Source organism: Crassostrea angulata, chromosome 1, assembly GCF_025612915.1.
Source record: "Crassostrea angulata isolate pt1a10 chromosome 1, ASM2561291v2, whole genome shotgun sequence".
Taxonomy (NCBI): domain Eukaryota; kingdom Metazoa; phylum Mollusca; class Bivalvia; order Ostreida; family Ostreidae; genus Magallana; species Magallana angulata.
Genome location: NC_069111.1, coordinates 27302573 through 27330142, shown reverse-complemented (window position 1 = coordinate 27330142; position 27570 = coordinate 27302573). Strand labels below are relative to the sequence as shown.

Below are 27570 nucleotides of genomic sequence, written 5' to 3'. Positions count from 1 at the left end.
GATCTATAGTGAATAAGTTTAATTAAGTATATGTACATGTTTTTTGAAGATTACTAATTAATAATTAATTGGATTCTTAAATTCAAGCTCCAAACGTTCAGACGTATATTTGCAACCTTGCCTTATAGGGAGACAATGATTTATTCATATTTACAAAGATTTATGACATTTTGTATGGTGATATTCCAATATTAACGTTATATAAATTTGGATATTTTAATACTAACATTATTATGTATTGTCATTCATTATTCTGAAGGAGTTAAAAATCCTTTTAATGTACCGATATACCGATTCTTTCAAAATTTTGATTTTTATTCCTTCAATGGAATGTATTAAATTATTTCTATAACACAAAAATACTCTGTTTTGAAGATGCGGATACTTTTGGGGGCATTCTTCGACAATGGTCATCTGCCGCATTATTCAATAATAAATTCGATGAGCATTTGGTTTTGTAGATCGGCTCAACATCAAATCCCCGAAAAGGGATTGTTTACGTAATACTAGTATCGAAGACACCCGAGTAACGTCAAGGGATCAACTATTCCAATCTAATTAAAATTAGATCTTTGATCCGCTCCTATAGTTCGCTACACAAAGATCTTTGTGTAGCGATCAATTAGGAGCGGATCAGAGATCTAATTTCAATTAGATTGCAAGTATTTGTACTCTCCGTTTCCTATCGTTTGTTTTAGTATTTTAGTAAAATAGTATTAAAAGAGAGATATGTACATCAATATTGGGTGATGAAATTATGTAATCGACATTTTGACTCCTTCAAACAGTCACGTTAAAACCCCGATTAGTTAATCAAGAACCTCACAAGAGAGAAATCTTCTAAATTTAATGTCCAACTTGACAGGATGAACAAGAATTGGATTGCAATGTGTCAAATCATGGCCAAAGTTCTTAATCAATTTTCTTTTGCATCAAAGAAAGGAGCCTGTTGATAGACAGAAATACAATCAATTAGCACCTGCAGAAGACATTTTGCACACACTTTTCAGGAAACATCTTTAAATTAGAAATCTCTCGGCCATAACTAAGCGGGTACGCGCTACTCTATGCGCAGATGGATATTGATTTCGGTTCTATAACGTATATATTGAGCTCTATCGCCTTCTTCTTAAGTTCTCACATTTCATTGCATGCTTGCTCACAAGTTCTAGTCTTTGGCTTAAATAGAAATATATCAAATTACACGAGACATTTGGTATTCAGTGTGTCTATCACGATTTTGTCATCCAAGAAATAGTTTACACCAAAGGAAGGTAAGTTGTGTTTTTTTTAAATCAGATTTACGGTAAAAGAGGTACAACATTGTATTTTTTTTTATTTGAAACTTATAAAAAATGATATATCAACCAGCATAATATATCATATTAAAATTATATCAACTTTAAGTGGTTATGCATCAAACTCATATGTTTTATAAGTGGGGTAAAATATGTTCATTTTTATAACAGACATTTTAATATTATCGATAATTTTATCGGCATAGTATTGAAACAACACCTATATTAAGAAAACAAACTACATTACAAATTCATCAATGTGGAATTGATTTTGCCATATCTACTCAAGAAAATCACACAAAGTGTCTTGTTTCCTTTACATGACGAGTAGTGGAATGCCAAATTGCAGGCAATGGTAGCTGACGATCTAATGAATAAAGAGGGTTAAGCCTCGGACGATGCATCCTGATCAAAGATCCGACCAGTGCGAACCATAAATAGGCAAATGATTAATTCACTGTGTCTGTTTTGATTGATAATGCTGTCGAGATATTTCGATAGAGTAGATCCGATTAGCCGTGTCCCAGTAAATTGGCTTCATATTTAGTAATTGCTACTTGGTTGTCTTAACCATTTAACTGTTCAGCATCGACCCTGGAATTCTATCCTATAAAACAGAAACAAAGATGAATGATTTAACCGTGGGATATCCTCACGCTTTGAACACTTTCGTTTACTAGGGAAAGGGATATAAAAGTCCGCTTTCATTTACTACAAAAAAGGGAGTAATTCAGAATACACTTTCATTTACTAGGAAAAAGGGAAATAAAAAGAGTTTTAAAGTTCTGTAACTTGATCTTTACAGATAATAATGTCCATTGGGTTATTAACATCCACCATCCAGGCAGCGAAGAGGATCCGGGCTAGAGCAGAGCCGGTGGTTCAGAATTTTGGATCGGGCGTGGCATCCTTAGTAAAACAAGGAGACGACTTTTCTTATTTAGGAAAGAAGAAATCTTTGTTAGACTTCATACGTCTCAGTGCCGTGGTTTGCGGAATCGAATTCTGTTATGCTGCAGAAACTGCTTTTGTTAGCCCAATTTTGCTAAAACTCGGTGTACCAGCAGCGTTTATGTCACTTGTTTGGTGTTTAAGTCCACTTTTGGGAATTCTGCTGGTACCCCTTTTAGGTTCTCTAAGTGACCACTGTAAATTGAAAATCGGTCGTCGACGCCCATTTATCATTTTTCTGGCAACTGGAATTGTTCTTGGATTAATCATTGTTCCCAATGGCAAAATGTTAGGAAAACTCATGGGTGACCAAATCGACGATGATTTTAACAATGACTCCAATATTTCACTTTGGAGTACTGTAAATTTTGAAGGGAAACTGAATTTGAGCAATTCATCTTTTAACAAATCAGATTTATATCAGAGCAAGAATGACTCGGAGATCTCTCAATATCATGAAGACCACACAAAAGGGATTGTTGTCACTATAATCGGAGTAGTTCTTTTGGATTTTAGCTGTGACGCAGCTCAGTCTCCAAGCAGAGCCTATCTCCTGGACGTAAGCATCCCCGAGGACCATTCCAGAGGACTCAGCACGTTTTCTATCATGGCAGGACTTGGTGGATGCGTAGGCTACGTTTTAGGAGGAATAAACTGGGATTTAAAGCACGCAAAAGGGTGGTCTTTAGAACAACATGTGATGGTCGTTTTTTCCGCAGTTACGGTATTTTTCATTATATGTCTCTTTATCACACTAACAAGTTTTAAGGAAATTTCTTTGCATGAGCTATCAGCTGAGGATTTACAAAATTCCACGAAAACTATGAAAAAGGCAAAGTACAGGAAATTTACAAACGAGGGAGATGAATATCAGCATGATCAACGCGAAGAGGGCAATATACACACGTCAGACTCAGTCCATTATGGATCGACAGACGGTTCCAACACTTCAGAAGCACGGACAAAAACAAACCAGTCCGGTACAGAGGAACAAGAGATTCCTGCTCAACAACCTTCTTTACAAAATTCAAATCTAGCTTCTTTGTTGAACGAGGTGAAATTAAAAACGTATTTTGTTTCAATAATTCGAATGCCCAGGTCACTGTTTATTCTGTGCTTGACTAATTTGTTTTGCTGGATGGCTCTCATCTGTTACTCCTTGTATTTTACTGACTTTGTTGGACAAGCGGTTTACGGTGGAGACCCAAAAGCGCCAAAGTTGAGTCACTTACATCAACTCTACAATGACGGAGTTCGTCTTGGTTCCTTCGGAATGGCGTTGTATTCTCTGTCATGCGCAGTGTACGCAATGTTTGTTGAGGGACTGGTTGAAAAATTCGGTAAATAAAATATTGCTTTTGTTATTTTTTCTTTGTAAGTAAATTGTATTTTAAAATATAACCCAATTGAAGCTAGAAAATATATTAAGAAATTAAAAGCAATTCACGTTACAACTGGAAAAAAGACTATTTTTTCTCTCCCACCCGTCAATATTGTTTCATTCCTCCAGCGTCTTTCTTCTTTTTTTTTTCTTGTTGTGTTCCTAACATGTATATATAACACCAGATATGATGGTTCTTATTAACTGTTTTTGAAAAACTTTTTCCCAAAATGTCATATGGTGATTCAACATTCAACCAACACCTTTCAAAATAGACTTCATGAGGTACTCAAAGTCAATTACTAGTATTTAATTTATGAATGGGTTCATATCCCCTTTCATTAATATGTGTAATTTAAAATTAATGAACTCGGATTTTAGAATATAAATAATCCGTTTGGCACCAAGTAATGTAGATTAAGTTTCGATTGATGTGAATACCAGAAACCGAAAAGGTTAGAAAACGAAATAAGAAAACAAAACTTTAAACTTTGTGTTTTACAAAATCCACGAATTTCCACGAAAAACAATGTACCTCATAAACTTTGGAACCTGTATCCACCACATTAACTTTTATTAACGTCTATTTTGAAGGAGCAAAGAAGGTATATATCGGTGGACAACTTGTCTACACTGTTGGTATGGTCATTATGGCGGCTACCCTGAGTCCTGTCACTGTGATTCTCCTCTCTCCTACTGCTGGGGTCATGTACGCCACACTATTTACCTTACCCTACATGATAGTAGCCAACTACCATAATAAAGAACAGGTAAGTGTAGCCAACTATTATACCTAAGACGAGGTAAGTGTAGCCAACTACCATGACAAAGAACAGGTAAGTGTAGCCAACTACCATGACAAAGAACAGGTAAGTGTAGCCAACTATCATACCAAAGAACAGGTAAGTGTAGCCAACTACCATAACAAAGACCAGGTAAAAGTAGCCAACTACCATACCAAAGGCAAGGTAAGTGTAGCCAAATATCATACCAAAGGCCAGGTTAATGTACGCCATGCTACTAGTAATTTACCTAACATTACATGATCGTACATGTATATCCAGCTATATGTAGCATACCAAAGCGCAAAGACCATGCAGGTATATGTACGCCACGCTCTTTACCTTACCGTAGCTAATAGCCAGTATAAAGATAAGTTATTCATAATTCAATAAAACTTGTATGTTTATTTTGTTCTTGTTTTATTAGTCAGGTTTGAGTTTCAAATTAATTGCATTATATCTAGTTAATGTTAAAGCATTATAATTATCAACTCTCTTTTAATTGATGATTCAAAGCAAATAAAAGCGTTGAAACCGCACGGTTAGTATCACAGTCGGATACTCTGCGGCATACTGAATTTGATAAGAAGAGTGTAGAAGAAAATTATATGCTAAGTAATATGATTTATAAACAGTTTTTATAAATAAAACTTGATTTTTATTAAAATTAATTAATATTTTCCTTTTTATCTAGTTTTCTCTCGAAAATTTGAGCGAAGAAAACAAGATCCGGGGACTTGGGACGGACGTGGCCATCGTCAGTAGCATGGTGTTTGTGGCGCAGTTTGTGCTGTCGACCTTTGTGGGATCTGTAGTAGACGCCACCGGAAGTACCGTCGCCGTGGTATTTCTGGCAGCCCTTTTCAGCTTTCTTGGTTCTCTGTCTGCAACTCAAGTCCTCTATTTAGACTTATGAAGAACTGGTACACTAATCGATGATAGTCACTGTTGATTTGAACTCCATGCTCTCCATGCTGTTACTGTACATTTGCAAAACTAGAGTTTCTCATTTCTAGGATAAACAATTATAATTTGACTTGATAGTTTATGGCAAAAGGACAAGAGCGTACAAGGCCTGACAAATCCCCTCGTGCCCAGGAGTTTGAAATGGCATATGAACATATAAAAAATCTTTACTTTTCAAAGTGTGCATCAGTACATGTACATGTATAATACAGCACTGCATTCTCTGACAAATAAATAATATACATTAATTCATGTACTTGGTACTAGTCTTATTTTCTTTGTTTTATTTGTTTGCATTTTAAACATTAGAGCATGATCTCATAATTGAGCTAGCGCAATTTTTATCCAACATTGTGTGTACAGATTATGAATATTACGTAATTATTATCATTATATGAATGGTATTGGATATTTTTTTCATAATAATCCAGTAAAAAAGCCAAAAATGTTTTACTTTAAAGCAAATGAGTTAAAAATAAAACGCCGCCGTCTATACGATTCGAACACCCTCTCAATCGAGAAGGATGGACTACGAGCCTCCGCGTATCGCAGTGAGCTACGTTAATTACAATATGTAGATTAGCCACATTAGAGTAAAGGGGAATATCTTTAACTGTTTGACATTAATTAGTGAAGTAAAATGGTTTTGGTAAAAACCACGAATTTGATTCATTATGGGTCTAGACTCCATTTTAATAAATCAATAATGAAAAATATAAATGAAAACTCATTCTTTAAACAAAAGTACTTTTAGGATAGAGTCAAGACCCATTCATACCTATAATTTGCATTTTAGAATAGTGAATTATCGAAGACTTTGGTATAAAATGCTGCGCAGCTTAATTCGGAAACCTACACCTGTCGTGTTTATAGAATGGAAGCACAATATTGACTTTCATCGTGAAATTTATACTAAAAACGATGCATACAGGCCAAAAACTAATATTCTACCTTAATGAAATTCTTTTGTCTTCAATGCCCCTAGTGGGGTATATACAACGCCTTGAACATTGTTAACGTGTTGGTGCAAAACTTGCATAAATTCTAACCATTTAACGTGCATTAATACGTAACGGACAATATACCGAAGAATTTTGTGAGAACTGATATCTTTTAGAAAACGTCATTTCAAGCACAGTTTAATCTGCAGATCAATAACAATGAAAAAAAAAAACAAAAAAAAAAATATATATCCATTCTGCATCAAATTGCATTGTCTGATATCACTTTCTCTACCAGTTATAACCAATCACTAGCCACTGAGCACGAGCAATGACGTCATTGCTGTAGTCCCCGTCCGTAGTTCCAACGTCAAGGTTCGCCCACGACCTTACATTTCCTATTCCAAAGTTGTAGGCAGCAACTCCTCCTGAAAAATTAAAGAAAGTGACCATATTTTGCCATAAGAGAACCAACGCCGAAATTTAAAAAAGAAATGTTAGCCTTTCAGGATCCGTATGGAAGAATATCCACTCATCAAACAGAGCCAAAAGGCATTAGACAAAAAAGATATTTTTTTTCTTTATTGATTCGGTTTAATTGTATGCGCAAAATATTTAACTATAACACATCTTATCCACACGATTGCTTTAATCACAAACTAAAGACTGTATTTATCTTAAAGAAAAATTATGTCTTAAGAAACTTTTGATGTGGTGTCCAAAGTACCTTGTATGTGTTGCTCTGGTAACCAGTTTGGAAACTTGCTGACAACATCTCGGATGAGGGGTATGAGGACATATTGCGTCATCATACCAATGTGGTCACAGCTATCAAACTTGTACTGAGTGCACGTCAAGCCAAAGCGACAGACTGGGCACTTACGTACATCACACTGCAGATAATGATGATAATAACAGTTACTTCTTTTTACATGCATAAATATCACGTATCTCTCTAAAATACACACGTACATCCACTGGGTATTTTTAAGGAGAAACACTTAGACTTTATCATTGTCATATAAAGATATTATAATATCTTCAATTAACCTTTTTAAATTTGGTGTTTTAATTAATAAAAGCCATTTTCTTGCGTGTGAATACAATCAAAGACTCTTGAACTTCTTTACAAAATCTACTTTACAAACGCATATTACTCTTCCTGAACATTTTCTAATTATAGATTAAAAAGGTAATGAAGGTTTTTTCTTGGCTCTTCCATTCATCGCATGCACGCAGAAAACATACATGTACTGTTCTTCTAACAAATTTTTAAGGACTATATATTTTCGAAAATCTCCATTCTACTCGCAATTTATTCCTCAAAAAGGACAACCGTTATACCCGTATGAATCAACGAAATAGTATAATTTTTAGGAGTTAAACGTTACAGTTTGAAATTGACCCGTCATTCCCCTTGTATGTCCCCCACCTGCATTATTCCGTAAGCGTTGTGGTGATCTCCCCAGCCATCAGGGGTCAGAGAGAAGCCAAAGTTAGACTCCCGACTTGCTATGCCTGCTATAACAGCTGGGTGTAAACCTAGAGAATAGTCAAATTAATGTTTAAATGTAGCACAGTTGTAGGTGAATCAATAATAAAAGGATGGCGTAGGTCTAGGAATTTGGCTGAATATTATACGAGGGTTGTTCGGAAATTATTAAGACAAATCGATTATTTTCTTTTCTAAGTTAGGAATTTTGGTGAAAATTGGCAAAGACACTGAAGAAACACCAACAAATAATAAAACAAAGTAATATTTAAAAAATATTTAATATTTTGTTTACGATAGTAGATAAACAAGTCGGTGGTCGCGGTACCCGGCGCAGCCATGAACTCGGAGATTGAACAACTAAGTGTCCATAGAATTACAGTTAATGATAAAAGAAATCAAATTAAATATGTTCATTCTGCTATTCTTTGCGACTAACTGTTGATTAAGTTTCACTGATGTTCGAGTTAAAATACGGATATGGTAAACATATATTTACTAAACAAAAAAAATCTGACAACGACTTTACATTGAATTTTCACGTCAAGGCGGCGCAACGAAAACCATTAAACTGGTGGAAATCTCAGAAGAAGACCTTTTAAAGCCACGCAATTGCGTAAAAAACTATCCGATGACAAGACAAGGAATAGAACTTCAGATCATCATATTTTTTTTCACTGATTGTTTAACTAGAATTAGGCCAAAGGGATTAATTAACAACTTTTGACACACTAACTGTTGTCAACAGTTCTACATGTAAAATATGTAAAAAAAAAAATGACTGCAGGAGACATTCACAGTAATAAGACTTTCAGGTAAAAATAACTCGATTTTTTCTCTAAAAAAACAAGAATGAGAGAAAATGTAAATGATGACATCTGGAAATTAAAACAAAAGATTAGAAATAAAGAATAATTCTTATTTCAGTTCGTTTGTAAGGTGTTTAAAACATGGGAGCAATAAGAAGCGTTAAAATGACGTTGCGAAAAGTTTGCAGTTGCACCGGGTTACAGGACGAAGGCACGTTGGTCAGCTTACTAGATATGATCTATTCATGCCATGAACAAGAAACTTTTCACATTGATAAACTCTATCCTGATTTACGTTTTGGTAAAATTTCAAGAGTTTATCTTTTTTACTAAAAGAATAAGAGAAAATGTCCCAATAATTTCCGAACAACCCTCGTTGTAAAAAATACAAAAATACGTTTTATGTTTAATATGAACGCCGTACCGTTGTAAATTAAAATGTTAAATATTTTTAAGCATTGCTTTTTCGGGTTTGTTTAATGTTTATGCCAATTTTCACTAAAATTCGTCACTTAGAGAGAATAATATACTAGTTTTGGGGTTATCTCAATAGTTTCTGAGCAGCCATACATGGTAGGTTTCTAACTAAGCTGACAAACGGCGAAGTAGAAGAGGAAATCCGTTTCAAAACAATGCAAAATCTTAACATTAATTTTTACTTTAATCCATGATGCAAGTCAATCTATATTGTTTTTTTTTTTAATTTAATTTATGGAGGTCAAACGCTGGTCAAAAAGCGGTTTGTTTATTTAAAGGAAGATATTAGAAACAATAGTTACATGTATGTGAAATACAGAGGATACTAGTCGTTGATATTTTAATAATGTTGCTCAGAGAGACCAATAAGACATACACATTTCGGCTCCAATCTGTTTGAAGCAGTCTTTGTATTTTGCCGCAAGATTCATATGGGCGTCAAGTTCCCGTCTGGACTCTGCTACCCCTAAAAAAACATGAAATCAAACTTTTTTAATGTCCCGAAAAGGATAACTTTATTGTTTTACCGTTGATGTGAAAAAAAAGTCTTAGACTTTACCTCCAGATTTCCTTCCAGTAGGGTGTAACAACATAATGTTCCCAAAGCAGTCAACAACTCCTGTAAACAATCAATTCAATGTTTAGTGTTTATTGTACCGAACGACAGGTGTTAATATAGATTGTTATACTTTCATGTTAAATACTGAAATCTGATTGGTTAAGACGCAGTTAATAATATTTTCTATTACCCTCAGCGTTAGCAACGCACTTAGCAACGGGTAACATTAAAAAATGTTACATGCGCGAAAATTATGCGCGTACGGTTCGCTGTAGAATTCACGTTATTCCTATATAAAAGCAGTAAAATTTTCTTAAAAGTTTTAAAAAAGACATTCAGTATAACAAAATAAATAGTGCCTGTTTGGGAGGATAACAGTTGAAATTGACACCCCTCGAAAACCATTGTCAACCTCCGCTTCGCGTCGGTTGACAATGGTTTTCTCTGGGTGTCAATTTCAACTCTTACCCTCCCAAACAGGCACTATTTATATAATGCAATCTTTTTTCAATTCTACTTAAGCAAATTACGAAGTTAATGTTTACCGGTTTCTTTCCATCAAAGTTTTCTAAATATATATAAAAGATTTTAAACGATTTTGTAATAGAATTAATCATTTAATATAATCGTATGTTCATTCTCATGATTTTTCTTCATCATTGAATTAAAAAAAAATTCGAGGGAGTGAGATATCATGAAAAATATGACGATGACAGAGAATTAAATATGATTATATTTTTATGTTTGAACGTAGTGATTTAGATTGAAAACACAGTTTAAGGGCTGGGAATGCTACTGTGTGTGCTAATTGCGGTATATCTGATAGATTGTTTAAAATACATGGGATGTGGGCAAACTGCAATGATGGATATATCATAGATAAAATTAGAATCTAGCTAATTGTTAGATTCATTAAATTTGGGATTGTGAACATTGCTTATACCGTTCTTTTGTTCTGTATCGGACGTTATTGCACAAAATAATAAATATTATAAAAATGGTGCGCCAATGTTATGTTTTATTCGAGATTGAAGTACATAAGAAATATATTTTTTTCGTTTGAACGAAAAGATTTTCTTTCGTGGTAATGATGAATATTCATGAGGAAGACGGGGTTGGTTCGTGTTCGAAAGAGATTACGGGTAGAGTATGTTCAATTAGTATTCATTCTGACGATTCCGAACGACACGAGAAAGTCGATTTTTTTTTACCCGAGAATGAAATGATTCATTCTTAAGACTTTGATCATACCAGAATGTTGCAAAGATGCATACATGATGCATGATTTAAGTGGTATTGACAAGGTGCTTGTCAGGTAGACAAAACTTCGTGAAGATTTGATAATTGGTTTGATTTGAATGGGCGTAAAAGTGTTATGGTATTTTGAAAGTGAAGGAATTTTGTGATGAGCGCCTACGTGTATCGGGCGTCAATGCACAAAATAATAAATATCATAGAAAAATGAGGTTATGTTTTATTCGAGATGATGAAAGTACATGAGAAATACCGGTACATGCAAATTAGTACGGAAAATTGAAATATTTTCCTTAAAATCTTCAAATCTCATTCACTTAGCGAAGATCTACAAAATTAATTGTAACCCTTCCGCGTTTGTTGAGTCAACCATAACAATTAAAGGAAATGTTTTTATAATTGTAATGTGAAAATGATTACCATTTTTAATTCCTGGTTTCGGAATGAGCACTTCCGTTTTCGGAACACAGCATTGTCTTTGAGGATTCCCATTACACAGTCCTTTCTGATATTCCCCATCACAAGGGAGGTAATCTGGTCCACACAGACCTTTCTTTTGCAAGCAAGGCCCATCTTTGTCTTTAAAGTAATATCATTGTACATTATGATTTTTCATAATCACGTGGTATCAAAAGAATTCAACAGCAATTCTATATACACTGTACGTTTAGGAACATTGGTGTATTTAGTTAATTTCTGTTCAAATCTTATGCAAAAGAGACAAATCGTGAATGAATTAAATCTGAGTACACATTAACAGTAGATTTTATTTATGAAATATTCAACAAAAATTAATTGGTCATAAATGTGTTAACCATGGCCATATATGCAGTATACACTTATTCTAATCTTCTAATTTGGTTTACCTGTTGTGACGTTGTAGTGAGTCCATTTCCGGATTGCGTTATATAACGTGTAACCAGGGCACTCTGTGGCTCTGACGTCTTGATGACCATACAGACTGTATGACGGAGTGATGGCTTTTCTCTGCACGCCACACTTCAGAAGTTTATTAGCGGCCGCTAGTGCTGCTGGTGCTGGCATTGTATTGTTGAAGTTCCCCATGAAGGAGACGGCCAATGACACATAGTCATAATGTAAAGTATGAGACCCCACGCGATCCCAACCACGCCCCTCGTACACTCTACCATCGCCGCCAATAAGAAAACTGTACGCAATGTCATTCCAGCCTATAGAATAAATAAAATATATAAAACCAACCTATTGCTTTGCATATTTAAAACGTTTTTGACAGGGGTATGGAAATAACATGATTTGCTGGAGCCGAACACAGGAATTTGCTATCATACCATATGTTGGCCCTATCCCAGTCAGCAACCGTTTGATAAATACAGATACAAGTATAATTTCAAGAATCAATCTGCCATTCGTGTCTTACTTGTACTTGCACCTCAGCCATTCCGTTTGGCCTAGCAGTCCAACAATTTTTATACTGGACCGACCACCAGTCAACATCTAATTTGTACAACTGGTTGAATTAAGATATGTTTTATGCTATAGTACATTTTTGGGTAAAAAGTATATCTATATATAGAAATACATGTGATAATGCGGATGTAACGTTAACAAATATATCAACAGTGATGTTAAATCTAGGGCCTTGGGCGCATTAGAAATAACTATGAACGAATTTTGAATATACCTCTGGTGTCCATATGGAATCGTTGAATGGCTCTCATCAGCTTCCCACACGAGTCAGTGCTGTCACATGATTGAGTGGCCGTGTGATGGATAAAAAACATCGTAACCGGAAGTGTCATATTTTCAATGAGCTTTGGTTCGGCCGCACCCCATGTGTCACGTGACAAAATTGGAAGGCCCACGCAGTCGCCAGTGTCCTGAACTGTATAAATAAATCGCGATTCATCATTAATTATGCCAGCGCTAATGTGTCAAGTTTAGACATGCATACGTTTAAAGTTAAGTTAACAAAAATTGAACATATATTTTAACGTTATGGTTGACCGTTACATGTTGAGTTATTAAACATTTTTGTTACTGAAGGACCTCATACCGGTATGATAGGGGATATACATGTAATAAGTGCCTTTTGGAAAGGGGCGATCATAATTTTCTAAAGTGATGTGTGGAATGTGAACCCTGCCCCCCCCCCCACCACCCCCCAAAAAAGAAGCCAAATCTAATCAAAAAGAAAAGAAAAAACAACACATAGATTCGGTAACTAAAGATAATTGATTTTTCAGTAGAAAATAACTTGCTCCCTAACATCTTTATATTTATTCACTAGATCTGTTAGAAAGACACTAAAACATAACTTATGATATACTCTGTGATCAATGGTCCAGTTTGTCCGTGGCCTATGCTCCATAGGGAGTGAAAAGTCAATTTAGTAAAGTAAGAACTGTATAGGTCAATATACATGTATCATGAGCATCGCTTTCTGAACATTTGATATACACATAGACAAGAAGTGTTAGATACAGACCGTCTATCTTGACATGTACATCTTGAAGTGTTAAATACAGACCGTCTATCTTGACATGTACATCTAGAAGTGTTAAATACAGACCCAGAGGCGGATCCAGCAATTTGGAAAAGGGGGGTTCCAATTGTTGAAAATCAATACGTGCAAAATTCATTATTTTTCATTAAACAAGGCCTTTTGAACGTTTTCCGTGCGTAATTTGATAAACATTTATCTCGTCAATATCTTTTTCATATCTATTTTAATCAGAGTGCACTGCATTATTTAGCGTATTGGTTTGGGTATTAAGGGAGATTTGCATAATTTCTAGCCTTAAAAAACCTCCAACAATGAGAACGCGCGTCTATGCTTATTAGAAATATACACTAAGAAAAAACAAGTATAATTCAGACTAATTACGACAAGCTATTATATAATTTTCTTTGTATTTTTCGTATAATTTTCTTTGTATTTTTCGTATGTAACGAAGTAAAACCTTTCTATCATAATTACTTAAGTTAATTAACTAAAAAATACATTTGAAAGCAGCTTTTAAAAGTAAAGCAAATATGCGTGTACTCGTACTTGAACGTCGTTTTACTCGATTGCTTGTCAATTCAAAACTGTGAACTAGAATCGACTTTTTAAAAAAAAAAAATGGAGCAGAAAATACATTTTAAAAGTTATTATAAATCTTTGTTTTTAAGCGATACTGCATAAGTTTATGATTTTTTAAAAATTTTCCACGTGTTTAATCATGGAAGTGAACATCGGATGCTGACGGGGAGTACTTTTTTTAGATAAAAAGATCGTTAGGGTTTTTTTCATATAAGAAATACATGTAAATTATGGTACGTTGTGCGAAGTTCTTAAAATAAGCAAGTTTAAAAGCATTTAATTGAGATAATTACAGTATTGTAATTATAAATGGGAAAAATTGTCTTTAAATAGGCATTTCAAGTTTTCAAAAAAATTCACATGTCCCAGAGAAAGGGGGAGTTCCGACCCCCGGAACCCCCCTCTGGATCCGCCAATGAGACCGTCAATCTTGACATGTACATCTAGAAGTGTTAAATACAGACCGTCTATCTTGGAGGAACAGCATTTCAGACCGGAGTCGCTCCCGCACACCCCCGGGACGTAGGAACCTTCACATTGGTTCGTTTCGTTTATACAGTTCCTGCCAACACTGCTGCAAGAGTTCAGGTCGTCTGAAAATATATACGTTCAATCATGGATGACCAAGCGTCTACAATAAATAGTGTAGAGAGTTATGAATAATAAGTATGTAAAATTTTACCTGCTTAACGGAACGACATTTCACGCATGGATCAAATCTTTAACAGTTTAAATTACGTATAACTTACTTAAGATAGAAAATTCTTCTACAAGGTCAAACTGTTCGGCAGATGCAATCAGATGAACGACTAAGAGCAAAAGATGTGTGTAAATATTCGCCATAACGTCGTCTGTATTACACTGCCTTGTTTTTTTTCACTTCCTCCTTTACAAGCATTGACTCAGCCACGTGATTTTCCAGTTTTGAGTTTTATTTCCCCGTGTAGAGCACTTTTAAATTAATTCAAACTTTCAAGGACATAAAGGTTGAACCCACAAAAAACCATGCAAAATAAATAAATATATAAATAAATAAAAGATGCAGTTTTATTAATTCCCAAGTCAGGACGCAATGTCTATTTGGTTAAAGGAGCCCGGATGGTCGACAAGTTAACTATCTGATCGACCTTAGAAACTTCAACTAAATTTATTTGGGGGGGGGGGGCAATAAACTATTTTATGTATTTAATGAAGAAAACATCCATCCGTTATCCTTGTGTCCTTGCAAATAATACGACTACTTGTGGATCAGAATCGAGGGTTAAATGATGAGTCCATAGACTCCATAGACTCGGGGGGGGGGGGGATCCGATGAATCTTCAGAAATCGGAGAATATGATCCTCAGAAAAACTGAAAATTTAAGTTTTTAAGAGGTCGTTTCAAAAACGGGAGAAGGGAAATTTATGTTGAATGGGAAGATGGTTCCAAGTCATGGGAACCAGATACTTGTTTTGATGATGATGTACTAGAGATGATTAATCGGAAGTTCACTAAACTGGGTACCATAAAAAATTTGTTAAAAGAGAAATTATTAAGTCTTGATCAAAAACATAAATTAGTTCAAGTTATGAAGCTTTCTTAATGCTCCTTATATGGCCAATAGTTTTACACACTGCCTTTAGTTTAAAGGGATTACTTTGCCAAAACTTTGTGTATAAGCATAGGAAAAGATTTAGAGGTCAATGTGGCATTTTAGATATTCAAAAAGGGAGGTAAATAAAAAAAACATTATTTTGGTAAGTTTTTACATAGATATTTCAGGAGTTACGTTCAAGACATGTGTGATGAATTACATCATGGCTAGTCATAAAATATTCTAGACTTTAATCTTTTTAGCGCAATTTTACTTTAAAATCAAAATGTGGTTAAAGAAGAAAAGTTATTACTGATGTGGTATTATAGACCTTCATCATTGTACTAAGACATAACAGGTTATTAGTGCTAGAAAGCTCGAATACCATGGAATACTGCGGTTCGCGTTTTCAAAATATACATCACCGCATTGTTCGTGTCTTTATTTCCCCAAACCCAGTAGATCCTACCATGGATATTATCATCCAAAGAATCAGTTATGGTGTAATTTTCAAGGAAGAATTGAAACTTTTGTTAGCCAAAGAATATTGGTTGCACATTTTTCATACTGAAATACCAAAACGTTTTTTAATTGTCCAAGGTACTTTTTGCAATGTACAAAGTAGAGTAAGAGAATATATATTAGAATGTCACATAAATTCTTTAAACAGTAATACTGAAAAAATGGCTAATTAAAAGCTTAGGAGCAACATCGTGCCCACTTATCATCTTTCATTTTTCTATCAGACAGCAGAATTAAGAATTTAAGACAATTCAAATTTTATGTTGAAAATGACCACTGCATTTAATAACAAGTTCTTTGAATTAGACCATTCTTTTGCTAATGTGTCAGAGATTTTGATAATTCAAGCTAATAAAGCCACAACACTAAAATCCAAGTTAGATACATTTGAAAACACAATTCAAAGTCTTTTGGAAGGAAACATTTCTCCCTTTCTGGTTTCAAGACACATGTTTGGTAGAGTTATTGCAGAAATCAATCATAAGCTCAGGAAATCATACCAGAAATTTTTTTATTGTACATGCACTTATTACTATTCTAATGGACAATTCCTTTTTACGGTTAAATTTCCTACTGCATCTCAAAGTACCCCACTTCAACTGTATAGGTGCTAAGTTTACTTGTACCAACTTCTGATGCTAGCCACCCAGCTTTTATCCTTTTCCAGTTATTTTGCTATAACCAGTCATCATGATGATTTTGTCTCTTTGAGTATTGATCGAGGATCTATCTAATTGTGTACAAGGTTCTGTAAGGGTGTGCAATTTTAATGTACCCTTGAATCCTATTAATATTCCAGACTGCACTACGGCTTTATTTGCGAATGATATCAAACAAGTTAAGGAAATTTGTAATTTTAGGTATATACCTATGTACATCTTAGAGTTCTGATATCATTAAGCTTACAGCTACTCAAGTTCTGTTATACAGCACCCCTACTGTCATTCTAGATTGTCTTGAGGAGATTTTTGTGCTTTTTGTATCATACAGATTCCTTGCCGATGTTTGTTATCCACATAATCATTATATTTTATTATACTTTCATGTTAAATATTGAAATCTGATTGGTTGAGACGCAGTTGATAATCTGTTCTGTTACCCTCAGCGTTAGTAACACGCTTGGCAACGGGTAACACTATTGGTACATGCGCGTACAGTTGGACGTAGAGTTCAGGTCATTTCTATATATTTACATCTACCAAGTATTATTCCCTCTATTTCTTACGGAAACTTATAGTTAATTCATAGCCCTATAGAAACAACCAGACTGAAATCTACACGCTCCGTTTATCGATTGGTCGAAATCTACAGCGGCTGAAACTGAGAAGAAACTGACAGGACAGATATCGACACGCCCTGTTTATCGATTGGTCGATACATACAGCTACCTAGGAAAAAATCACGGACTGCACGATATAATCGTGATGATTTTAGACTCAAAGTCTTACAGAAGACGATTTGGCTGTTTCTTTTAGCTAACGTACTTACGTACATTAACAGTAATTTTGTGTAATTTTACTAACTTTTCATAAACAATTTATCAATTAGCTAAAAGAAAGATGTTGATATATAAAATAATAAAATGCTTTCTTTGATGATTCATTCGGGTTATGAAGGTAGCGATCATTGCAAAAAAAATTACATAACCCGCTAACTGAAATTTTTGCTGCATGATAAAGTAAAAAAATCAAGTGTAAATAATCTCACATTTATTTATAAATCCATTCAATTAAGAGAACATTAACAATATCCAAGAAATTTCTTGGAATTCACTCATACCATGACACACGTATTCCGCTTTGTTCAGTCTATTTAATAGATGACGTTAGGGAATAATGGTCATCTATTTTTTACATCATGATTGATGAACTGAGCGACTCTCATAGAAAAAACATCTCGGACAGTCCCACATGGAGTTTTTGCTGTGGCTTCAAGATTTTCCAAAAGCTGTGGCAGTAAAGATGTCTTCATCTCATCCTGGAAACTATACTGCAATGACAATATAAAATCTTAAGATTAAATACAAAAAACAAATGCCTGTTGGAATCTTTCAGAACAAGTATAAGACATTTTTAAATTTGTCATTTTGTAAATCAGTATATTCAATTCCAGTAAATTAAAGTACTACATGGCATGTAAACTGTGTGCATGCGTTCCTCTTGTTACTTACTGCATTAAATGCCAAATAAACTGCTTTAAATGCAGGCTGCTTGTCGTTATGCATGGCACGCCTACTGCCATGAAGTACGTAGGCCCCGCCTCGTTCCGCTCCTTTGCACACACTCATATACATACAATGATCAGGCCTGTAATTCCACTCACAGGGGTAAACATAAAGCTCATCTGTAACAATATGGATGCTTTAGTTTCTTTATGATAAAAATCAGTAGCTGATAAAAAAAAAAAAATATATGCATAAAAAGGGTCATAACGGTTCCCATATCAATTACTGGTATATCAGCTTTCCATATTTTCAGGAACAATTCTTCAAAGAAGATTTTTAATTTCCTTTTACAATCTACCAAAATGTTATGTAGCTTCTACACATAAAGGGACTATATATGGTTTGAGCCTAAAATGGCCCCCTTAAATGAACATTGTCATTTTACTGTAATTCTTTGTTTTATTTGAACAAATATACATTTGAAGTTTTTTCATAATTTTCATTTTGATTTTAGTACCCACAATTTAAAAATATGACATCATAAAGTTTACCTTTTCCCGCCATTTTCGCATTTTTAGCATAAAACAGCTTGTTTTGAAGCAGTTTTTCTTCTGAGCGACTGCTTGAACAAACAAAATATTTTCACCAAAGATGTATCTCTCCAGTACTTATAAGTGACAAAAAGTTCGTTCTTGTTCAAAGAGTCGCTCTATATTTCCAATTCGAAAAAAAGATAAGAAAAATGTCAATTTTTGGATGATTTTGATTGAATTATAAAAATAGCGTCACTTCTGACATCATATACTGCTAGGGAGTGCATATATATCAAATAAATAGGTGAAAAATATATTTCATGTTAATTCTTTTATAAAATAACACAATAAATTAATGTACGTGAATCACTTTAAAATCAGCGAATTATGGGGGCCAAATTTGACTAAAATCATATATAGTTCTTTGAAAATAATTATCATCATTTAATAGTTATGTGATTCACATTTTTTTTTTATAAATGTATTTTAATTATTTCTAACAACTTGATACATATAAACATGAAACCACTCTGAATTTTCTTACCGGGATGAAAGTGGAAGTAGACATTAATGAGGTCCTGGTCTCCCCAAGTCAACTTTAATTTGTACTCTTTGTAGTAATTTTTGATGGATGGAAGCCATGTTGAATTTCGAAGTCTTGTCAAATTCATGAGCATCACTCCAGAATTAACACCTGCACATTAGATCAGTTCAACTATATATTTAGCTATTTAAAAAAAATCAATTTATCTAAAATCAATGACCAAAGTTTATGAAACTTACATATTACATGTATATGTATTATATCAATCAACTTCAATGCAAATATTATATTCGGCATATGCAAAAATCAAACTGTGAATCAGATGTCATACCTAATTCTCCAAAATATGGGTGTCTAGCAAATCTGTTGTACCAGCCAGTTTGTCTGTCTTCACTCTCTGGAGCCAAAGCAATTAGTTGTGTACTGTTGAATCGAGAAAAATGAAACCAGATTTCCTCCAAGGGGGAGAGGAATAATATGTCAGTATCAACATAAAGCAGGGAATCCACATTGGTCAAAATGGACTGGAAACAAAAAAAAAACAATATTGTTTAAAGCTACAATGAGATGTACATGTATTCATAGTGTTTTTTATTTAACAACTTGTATATAATTAGGAATGCATATAATCAGTTATAATTAGAAATTACTAGCATATTAAACAATTATGTATACATAAACAAGGGTTTCCTATAACTATTCATGTAAAATTTTAAACATGCATATATAAGGCTGCTTAATTGTAAGGCCATTTCACATTTTTTCTATGTTTAATGTCCGTGGATAAGTTTGTTTTGAGGCATGGAAATTTAAAACAAACACAACACATATGTTTACCCCCAAAAAATATATAATACACATGTATGTACTCTTAATGTTTTAAAATACATGTACTAGGATTTAAAATTTGCTTTGTTTTACAATATCTGCCAAAAATTGGGATTTTTTGTGTTTATTTCTGTTACATTATGAAGAAAATACTCAAGTATAAATTATAAAGAATTTTATCCATGGACTATATAATATTATCATTCCTCAGCATAATTATTCTAGGTAATGCGCTGTCTGATTGGGTCTAGACAATCGGTTGCAAGGGCAAAATTTTTATATTTCCCTGTCATCATCCTATCTTTTATCATATTCTACCACTTTAAAGGCCACATGAATTTTCATTCCAATGTGAATGAAAAATCCAGAGGATGAGCATACAATGTATTCAATGTTTTGGCTTAATTCAATGTTATCAGTGAATTATTCCATCCCCTCCTCCTTTCTGGAACTCTAAACTTGAAAACTAGCCCTTCTACTGTGTACAGGGAAATATTCGCCCCCGTTTTATTTTCGCCCCTTTCACCCTCGTTGACAGCGGGCAAATTTAAGACTGGGCGAATTCCACTGTTCCTAGCTAATTCATTAGTACACAATGAGTCTGGGCAAATTTAAGATGGAGCGAAACCGTTTGCAAGTGTATAAGGGTGAAAATAGCACGGGGCGAAAATAACCCTGTATACAGTATGTGTATGAGTCAGGGCTGATTGGAACTGGCCCAGTGGTTCTGGAGAAGTTGAAAGTGTAACAGCCAAAGACAAATGGAAATCAGTTTATCTCTCAAAAAGATCTAACTACAGTCCCTTATTATTGATTGCTATATCTACCAGGTGAATGTATATCACTTACTGGAATAAACAACCTTTGTGAGGCACATGGTTTAAACAACATTTTCCACTCTTGGTTTGAGTCGGGGTATATTATACCATACAAATGATATTCAAACTTCTTTCTGACAAGGCTTGGCCATGAATTGAGCTAAAATAAAAGAAGACGAGATTACTAATAGTTAAATTACTGTAAACATATTACATTTGGCTGCGTATTCTATGGAGTGTTTTTGGTAGAAAGCAGCTTCCATTATATAAATCAAGTTCATCACTAATAGTTTGAATACATGAATAAGATAAGGTACTTTCAGAAGTACGCTAATTCAAATCCACTCTAACTTGTTGAAAACCCATTTCCTCAAAATATTGTACACGCTAAATATAATATGTTTACAGCAGTGCAGTATCAAATCATTAATATGATTAAAAAGAAGTCTTAATTAGAAAGGTGCACATAGGCCATCTTGTTGTACATGATTTTCCACAACAACAAAAAAACACAAAATATACATCTACATTAGTTTACATGAAACACTACTACGAAATTATGTCAGTGATTTAACTATTTGAAAGAAAGTGAATTCTACACTCTGGTTTCAATGACAACCATGTGTTTAAAGGATCAAAATATCTTTCTCAGAAAGGAACTGCATGTATCTTGATATGCACCTGGTACTGTAAGGCAGAATGCAGCTCTTCCTCTGCAAAGATGTGGATAATGATGTAAGACTTGGTGAAGAGGACGGCAGACTTGATGAGGGTAATGGACTCATTGCCACGATCACCGCAAACAACAAGGGAAAGATGGATACTGTCTCTCCAAATTCTTCCTCGCCTATTCAAATCAATCATTGCTTTTTAAAAAAAATACTAATTAAGTAACTTACAACTATTGGTAAATTACTTAATTTTGATTTGTATACTTTGAAGCATCAGCTACAAAAATTAAAATCAAGTAAGGACACAGCGCTAATCCTATTACTGTAATCTTTGATGTCCCCCAGGTTACTTTTCTGTCTAAAACACATCTATAGTATAAGAATCCCCTGAAGCATTATGATACTTTAATTTTCATCAAGTTATACACTCTAAGTTGTATATAGCCCAGTGTACTGTACAGCTTCTCTATCCACTATCCAGCATTCTAATTGTACACAAAATCATGACCAAAGCCATGCATGTTTTCACAACAAAGAAATGATCATTTGTACAATTTGTCATTTGCTGTAACTCTACAGCAGGAATTCAAATTGTAGCTAGACACAGATTGGAAAACATTAACAATGCAACTTGAATAAAATTAGAAAAATATGAAATCTGAAAATTTTTAGCCCAGTTGTGACCATACTCCTCTAAAAAGAATTTATACTGTACAACCAACCCCCAAATTGAGTAAGTTAGCTCTAAAACATATTTGATAAATAGATATAACAAATTTAGCCATATAATATATAATACATGTATAACCATTCAAAAATATTGTGTAACAAATATTCATTCATAAGCTAAGTTGAATATATATTAACATGGTCCACATAGTTGTATATTTATCATGTATCAAAGGCATGCATCTCTTCTTTATTACGGCTTTATGATTGTGCTACTTTGCCTTACTTTTCCTTTTCAGCCAGTCTTAGCTTTTCTTCTTTCGTTAATTCTCTGGGTTTAAGCGACTGATTTTGGATAATTTGGTTGCCCTCTGTAGCTTCCCTCTCCTGTACATTTTGGTCAGCTTGCTGATGGATGATGTAGAACATGAACACAGCTACCAGGACAATGACTGTCAGTCCAAACTTGAAGATCATTCTACGACGCATCAAGCATCTCTTAGTGAAACCAGACCTAAACCTTGTAAAATAAGTGTCATAAGGTAAAAATGACTGTTTAAATTTTAACCACATATGTTCAACTTTTGTCAGGACATTGGTGGTTACTGTTTAATAATTGCAAAGATTAAAAGAAGTAATAAATAAAGTCACCATATAAAACTTTTCATTAGGATAACTTGAAATTTACAAAAAATTAAAAAAAACATTTATTTTTCATTGCTCTTAAACAGTCAAGTCAATATTCTGAAAATGGAGTTAACTCTGAAAACGACGTCTAAGGCTCAATCATGCATAGTGGTAAATTGGCATTTCTAATGTAAACAAAGTGAGAGTTACTGTGGTTTCATCAATATTCGTTGAATACTAATTTTCGTGGATTTCGTTGTTAAGTTGATCCACGAAATTAAATGTTCATTGTCAGAAGTTCAATTTCAACTAGCATTTAGTATTGATAGGATCATTGGCCACGAAATTAAGTATCCTTGAAACTGTGGTTTTCAGAAAATCCACGAAAATTGATACCCACGAAAATTAATGAAACCACAGTACCTTAGTAAGTTCCAACAAAATCTCTTAAATTGGACAAAAACAGGTCAAAAAACATTTTATAAGTTTCAAAAAACATTTCTGAATGTTTAAGTGTCCTATTTATGCCATATGTATAAAATTGTTAACTTGTATTAAACATGATCAATTTTTTAAAATGAAAAACTTAAATCATGCAAAACTTGTCAATGAAATGTTTAAAATAAATCAAACACTTAGAGATGTATATTTATCATTGTAATGTTAACAGACTGGTTAAAGTATAGTCCCATTTTAATCAATTTCACCCTAAATTGTTTAATTCTCATGAATAATTTTGTATTCAAAATGTTTTCCTTAGTCCTTACACTGGAAACATCGACTCCAAAAATGAAGTCTATAAGCTAGACGCCTGCAAATTCACTTTCATTGACTCTTTTTTTCAGAGTCTGACTATAGGTTGTTAAAACTACCAAATAGATAAAAATGCCAAAAATAAATAAAAACGGCATAATACCGTTATCTGCACCGCGGTGCAGATAATTTTTGACGTTATTTGACGTAACGTCAACTATCGATAAAGATGTCGAATAAGATATATATGAGGTATTTGCCTCTTTTCATCGACTTCCTGTTGATTTTATTCTTAGAGCATCATGGGAAAATAAAATGAATTCACGGGACGGATCTAACCACTTTGTGATATATTAATATATTCGGATATATTTACATCAACAAATTTTATACATTATTATAATAAATGTATTATTTAACACAACTATGAAACAATAAGAAATAATATCATTGTTATAGAATTGTAAAAATATCTATACTAATCTGCACCGCGGTGCAGATAACAGGAGTATATATAGAGAGACGACATTCAATTTATCATATTAAATATGCCTCCAAAAAAAAAGTATTCCTGGGAAAGGGGTTTTCTTTGGGGGACAAACATCAGAAAATGGGGTTTAGAATCTTTTGGGGGAACATTCTATAGGTGAAATAAGAGACATCTGAAAAAGGCTCAAACTAATCTGCACCGCGGTGCAGATAACAGGAGTATATATAGAGAGACGGCACATAATTTATCATGATAAATGCGCCTCTGAAAGGAAGTATTCCCGGGAAAAGGGTTTTCTTTGGGGGGCAAACATGAGAAAATGGGGTTTAGAATCTTTTGGGGAACAATCTATAGGTAAAATAAGAGACATTTGAAAAAGGCTCAAACTAATCTGCACCGCGGTGCAGATAACAGGAGTATATATAGAGAGACGACTTTCAATTTATCATGATAAATGCGCCTCCGAAAGGAAGTATTTCCGGGAAAGGGGTTTTCTTTGGGGGATAAACATCAGAAAACGGAGTTTAGAATCTTTTGGGGGAACATTCTATAGGTGAAATAAGAGACATTTGAAAAAGGCTCAAACTAATCTGCACCGCGGTGCAGATAACAGGAGTATATATAGAGAGACGACATTCAATTTATCATACTAAATATGCCTCCAAAAGCTAAGGGAAGTATTCCCGGGAAAAGGGTTTTCTTTGGGGGGCAAACATGAGAAAATGGGGTTTAGAATCTTTTTGGGGAACATTCTATAGGTGAAATAAGAGACATCAGAAAAGACTCAAACTACTCCGCACCGCGGTGCAGATAACAGGAGTATATATAGAGAGACGGCACATAATTTATCATGATAAATGCGCCTCTGAAAGGAAGTATTCCCGGGAAAAGGGTTTTCTTTGGGGGGCAAACATGAGAAAATGGGGTTTGGAATCTTTTGGGGAACATTCTATAGGTAAAATAAGAGACATTTGAAAAAGGCTCAAACTAATCTGCACCGCGGTGCAGATAACAGGAGTATATATAGAGAGACGACACTCAATTTATCATGATAAATATGCCTCCAAAAGGGAAGTATTCCCGGGAGAAGGGTTTTCTTTGGGGGACAAAAATCAGAAAATGGGGTTTAGAATCTTTTTGGGGAACATTCTATAGGTGAAATAAGAGACATTTGAAAAAGGCTCAAACTAATCTGCACCGCGATGCAGATAACAGGAGTATATATAGAGAGACGTCATTCAATTTATCATACTAAATATGCCTCCAAAAGGGAAGTATTCCCGGGAAAAGGGTCTTCTTTGGGGGACAAACATGAGAAAATGGGGTTTAGAATCTTTTGGGGGGACATTCTATAGGTGAAATAAGAGACTAATCTGCACCGCGGTGCAGATAACAGGAGTATATATAGAGAGACGACATTCAATTTATCATACTAAATATGCCCCCGAAAGACGTATTCCAGAGAGAGAGAGAGAGAGAGAGAGAGAGAGAGAGAGAGAGAGAGAGATTTTCATAAAAGAGCTCCCTCACAAAACACGTGGAAATCGTTCGGTTTATTCCGTATTGATCTGTAGCTGTGGAGATATACAATGAGAGAAAACATTTTCAAGGACAATAGTGTGTACGCTTTGTCTGAGAGAGAGAGAGAGAGAGAGAGAGAGAGAGAGAGAGAGAGAGAGAGAGAGAGAGAGAGAGAAAGAATTTTGAAAACTGAGTAAGCCGGGTTTTTTTCTTTACAAAACACGTTCAGATTGTGTTCGGTTTATTTCGTTTCGATTTGTGAAGGAATAAAATAAATTGTTGAAATCAAAAGTAAATTAAATTTACATGTACATAATAATAAATATTAATCTAAACGATATTTATTATGCCTCACGTAAACGGATGGGACAGCAGGCATTAATGAATATGCCCATAGTGTCCATAGCATATATGCACATTTCAAAATATTTAATCGTTATCATTTGGATTTAGTTTGTTTGACATTTCAGGGAATTAAAAGAAAATATGGATAGTGAAAAGCCGTTTATTCCGTGATAACACGAAAACTAGAACAAGCATAATTGTACGATATAAGCTTCTGTTTTTAGTAAAAAGCAGTTTATTCCGTTAATAAACAACCTTATAACCATACACGTAATAAGCAGAGCTCGGTGTCATGTAAATGGCCTTTCATCCCTTCACGGAATAAGCTGCTATTTTACTTAAATAACCGGGTTTTTCTTCTTTCTGTAATAACACAAAAATAAAAATCAGCACAAACGGAATAAGCTGCAATTATACTATTTACTTTTATTCGCATATTCGCTAGCGAAGGGTCGGAAACCCTTGGCTAGCGAAGATGTTTCATTTGGTCACAACACAGAATCTGAAATATTGTCATACACGGAACCACATTAAATCTTAAGCGTACGTCTCTACATGTACCTCCGGTAAATTGAACGATATTATTTTTTTCTCAAAGAAGAGATTTATATACTTTGTAAGCAACTTACACTCAACGTCAACAACGTCAAATAACGTCATAAATTATCTGCACCGCGGTGCAGATAACGGTATTATGCCAATTTCCCATTATAAAATTGTAAGAAATTTGTTTTTAATCTTATCAGTTCCTATGGTTAAATGAATGAGACATGCCAATGTGGGGAAATCTTGAACTATTTCCATAACATTGATTTTAAACTGTTATCAGGTTATGGTTACTGATGTGTACATATATTTATTCACAAAATCGAAAGTCTTTCCCAGATTACCAATTCCGTCACTTTTTTTTTTACCAATTTTAAGAGTACACACACCTGTCAATATGTTTTGAATCAAAATGTACAGTTAAGTATTATATCCCGTTTAGGCGATTGTTCGCACTTCTTCACTAAATAATTAACAAATTTATCCGTAAATAATTTAAAGACTAAATCTATTCAGAGGACGATGCCTTATGAATGACATGAAGGATCGTGCTGTAAAACGTGTCATTTAAAGCAAAGGAAAGTACCTTAGAATCAAGGAACTAAGAACAGAAAGAACTGTTGTCTTTTGAGATTCATTTCAAACCGGATATTCGTAGTGGGAACTAAATTCTAAAACTAAATGACTTAAGGTAGCAAGGGACAGTTTCGAATAAAGTACCCGGTCAATATTTTTGTAAAATTGAGAGTTGCTGTACTTGAAGGCTTATGAGTGTTGCTAAAATTCATGAAATGATTTTTAATGAATATCATTAGTTAGAGGGGTGTCTCTTGTTGAAATTGATATGCAATATGTAGGCCCCTTATGTTAGGTACATGAGAATCAGAAGTAAAATGCGAAACCTGCGGCTTTGACTGTTGTGCTGACTTTACACAGTGAAATTGCAAGTTACAGACGGGAGGTAAAATAACACGAAAAGTAGGTGGATGGG

General features: G+C 34.2%; 3 protein-coding genes across 4 annotated transcripts; 1 reads left to right on the top strand and 2 right to left on the bottom strand.

Annotated features, from left to right (window-relative positions):
- Positions 1-613: 613 nt before the first annotated feature.
- LOC128158028 (solute carrier family 45 member 4-like) lies at positions 614-6054 on the top strand. 2 transcript variants are annotated; one of them, XM_052820710.1, is made up of 4 exons: positions 614-1274; positions 2104-3589; positions 4225-4400; positions 5107-6054. In XM_052820710.1, the coding sequence occupies exons 2-4, from the start codon at positions 2110-2112 to the stop codon at positions 5326-5328; spliced, it is 1878 nt and encodes a 625-aa protein (XP_052676670.1). In that variant the 5' UTR covers positions 614-1274; positions 2104-2109; the 3' UTR covers positions 5329-6054. The 2 variants fall into 2 exon arrangements, with proteins under 2 accessions (XP_052676670.1, XP_052676662.1); XM_052820702.1 differs by lacking the exon at positions 614-1274 and having other exon boundaries at positions 1903-3589.
- Positions 6055-6374: 320 nt separating this feature from the next.
- Positions 6375-14864, bottom strand: LOC128158044 (uncharacterized). Its single transcript, XM_052820721.1, has 10 exons — positions 14724-14864; positions 14439-14567; positions 12574-12774; positions 11777-12100; positions 11331-11489; positions 9657-9716; positions 9474-9563; positions 7752-7861; positions 7047-7212; positions 6375-6747 (listed from the first exon to the last, which is right to left on the bottom strand). The coding sequence occupies exons 1-10, from the start codon at positions 14815-14817 to the stop codon at positions 6611-6613; spliced, it is 1470 nt and encodes a 489-aa protein (XP_052676681.1). The 5' UTR covers positions 14818-14864; the 3' UTR covers positions 6375-6610.
- Positions 14865-17762: 2898 nt separating this feature from the next.
- Positions 17763-27243, bottom strand: LOC128168568 (glucoside xylosyltransferase 2-like). Its single transcript, XM_052834753.1, has 8 exons — positions 27166-27243; positions 22584-22817; positions 21639-21804; positions 20989-21117; positions 19643-19835; positions 19312-19461; positions 18241-18413; positions 17763-18059 (listed from the first exon to the last, which is right to left on the bottom strand). The coding sequence occupies exons 2-8, from the start codon at positions 22784-22786 to the stop codon at positions 17910-17912; spliced, it is 1164 nt and encodes a 387-aa protein (XP_052690713.1). The 5' UTR covers positions 22787-22817; positions 27166-27243; the 3' UTR covers positions 17763-17909.
- Positions 27244-27570: the final 327 nt, after the last annotated feature.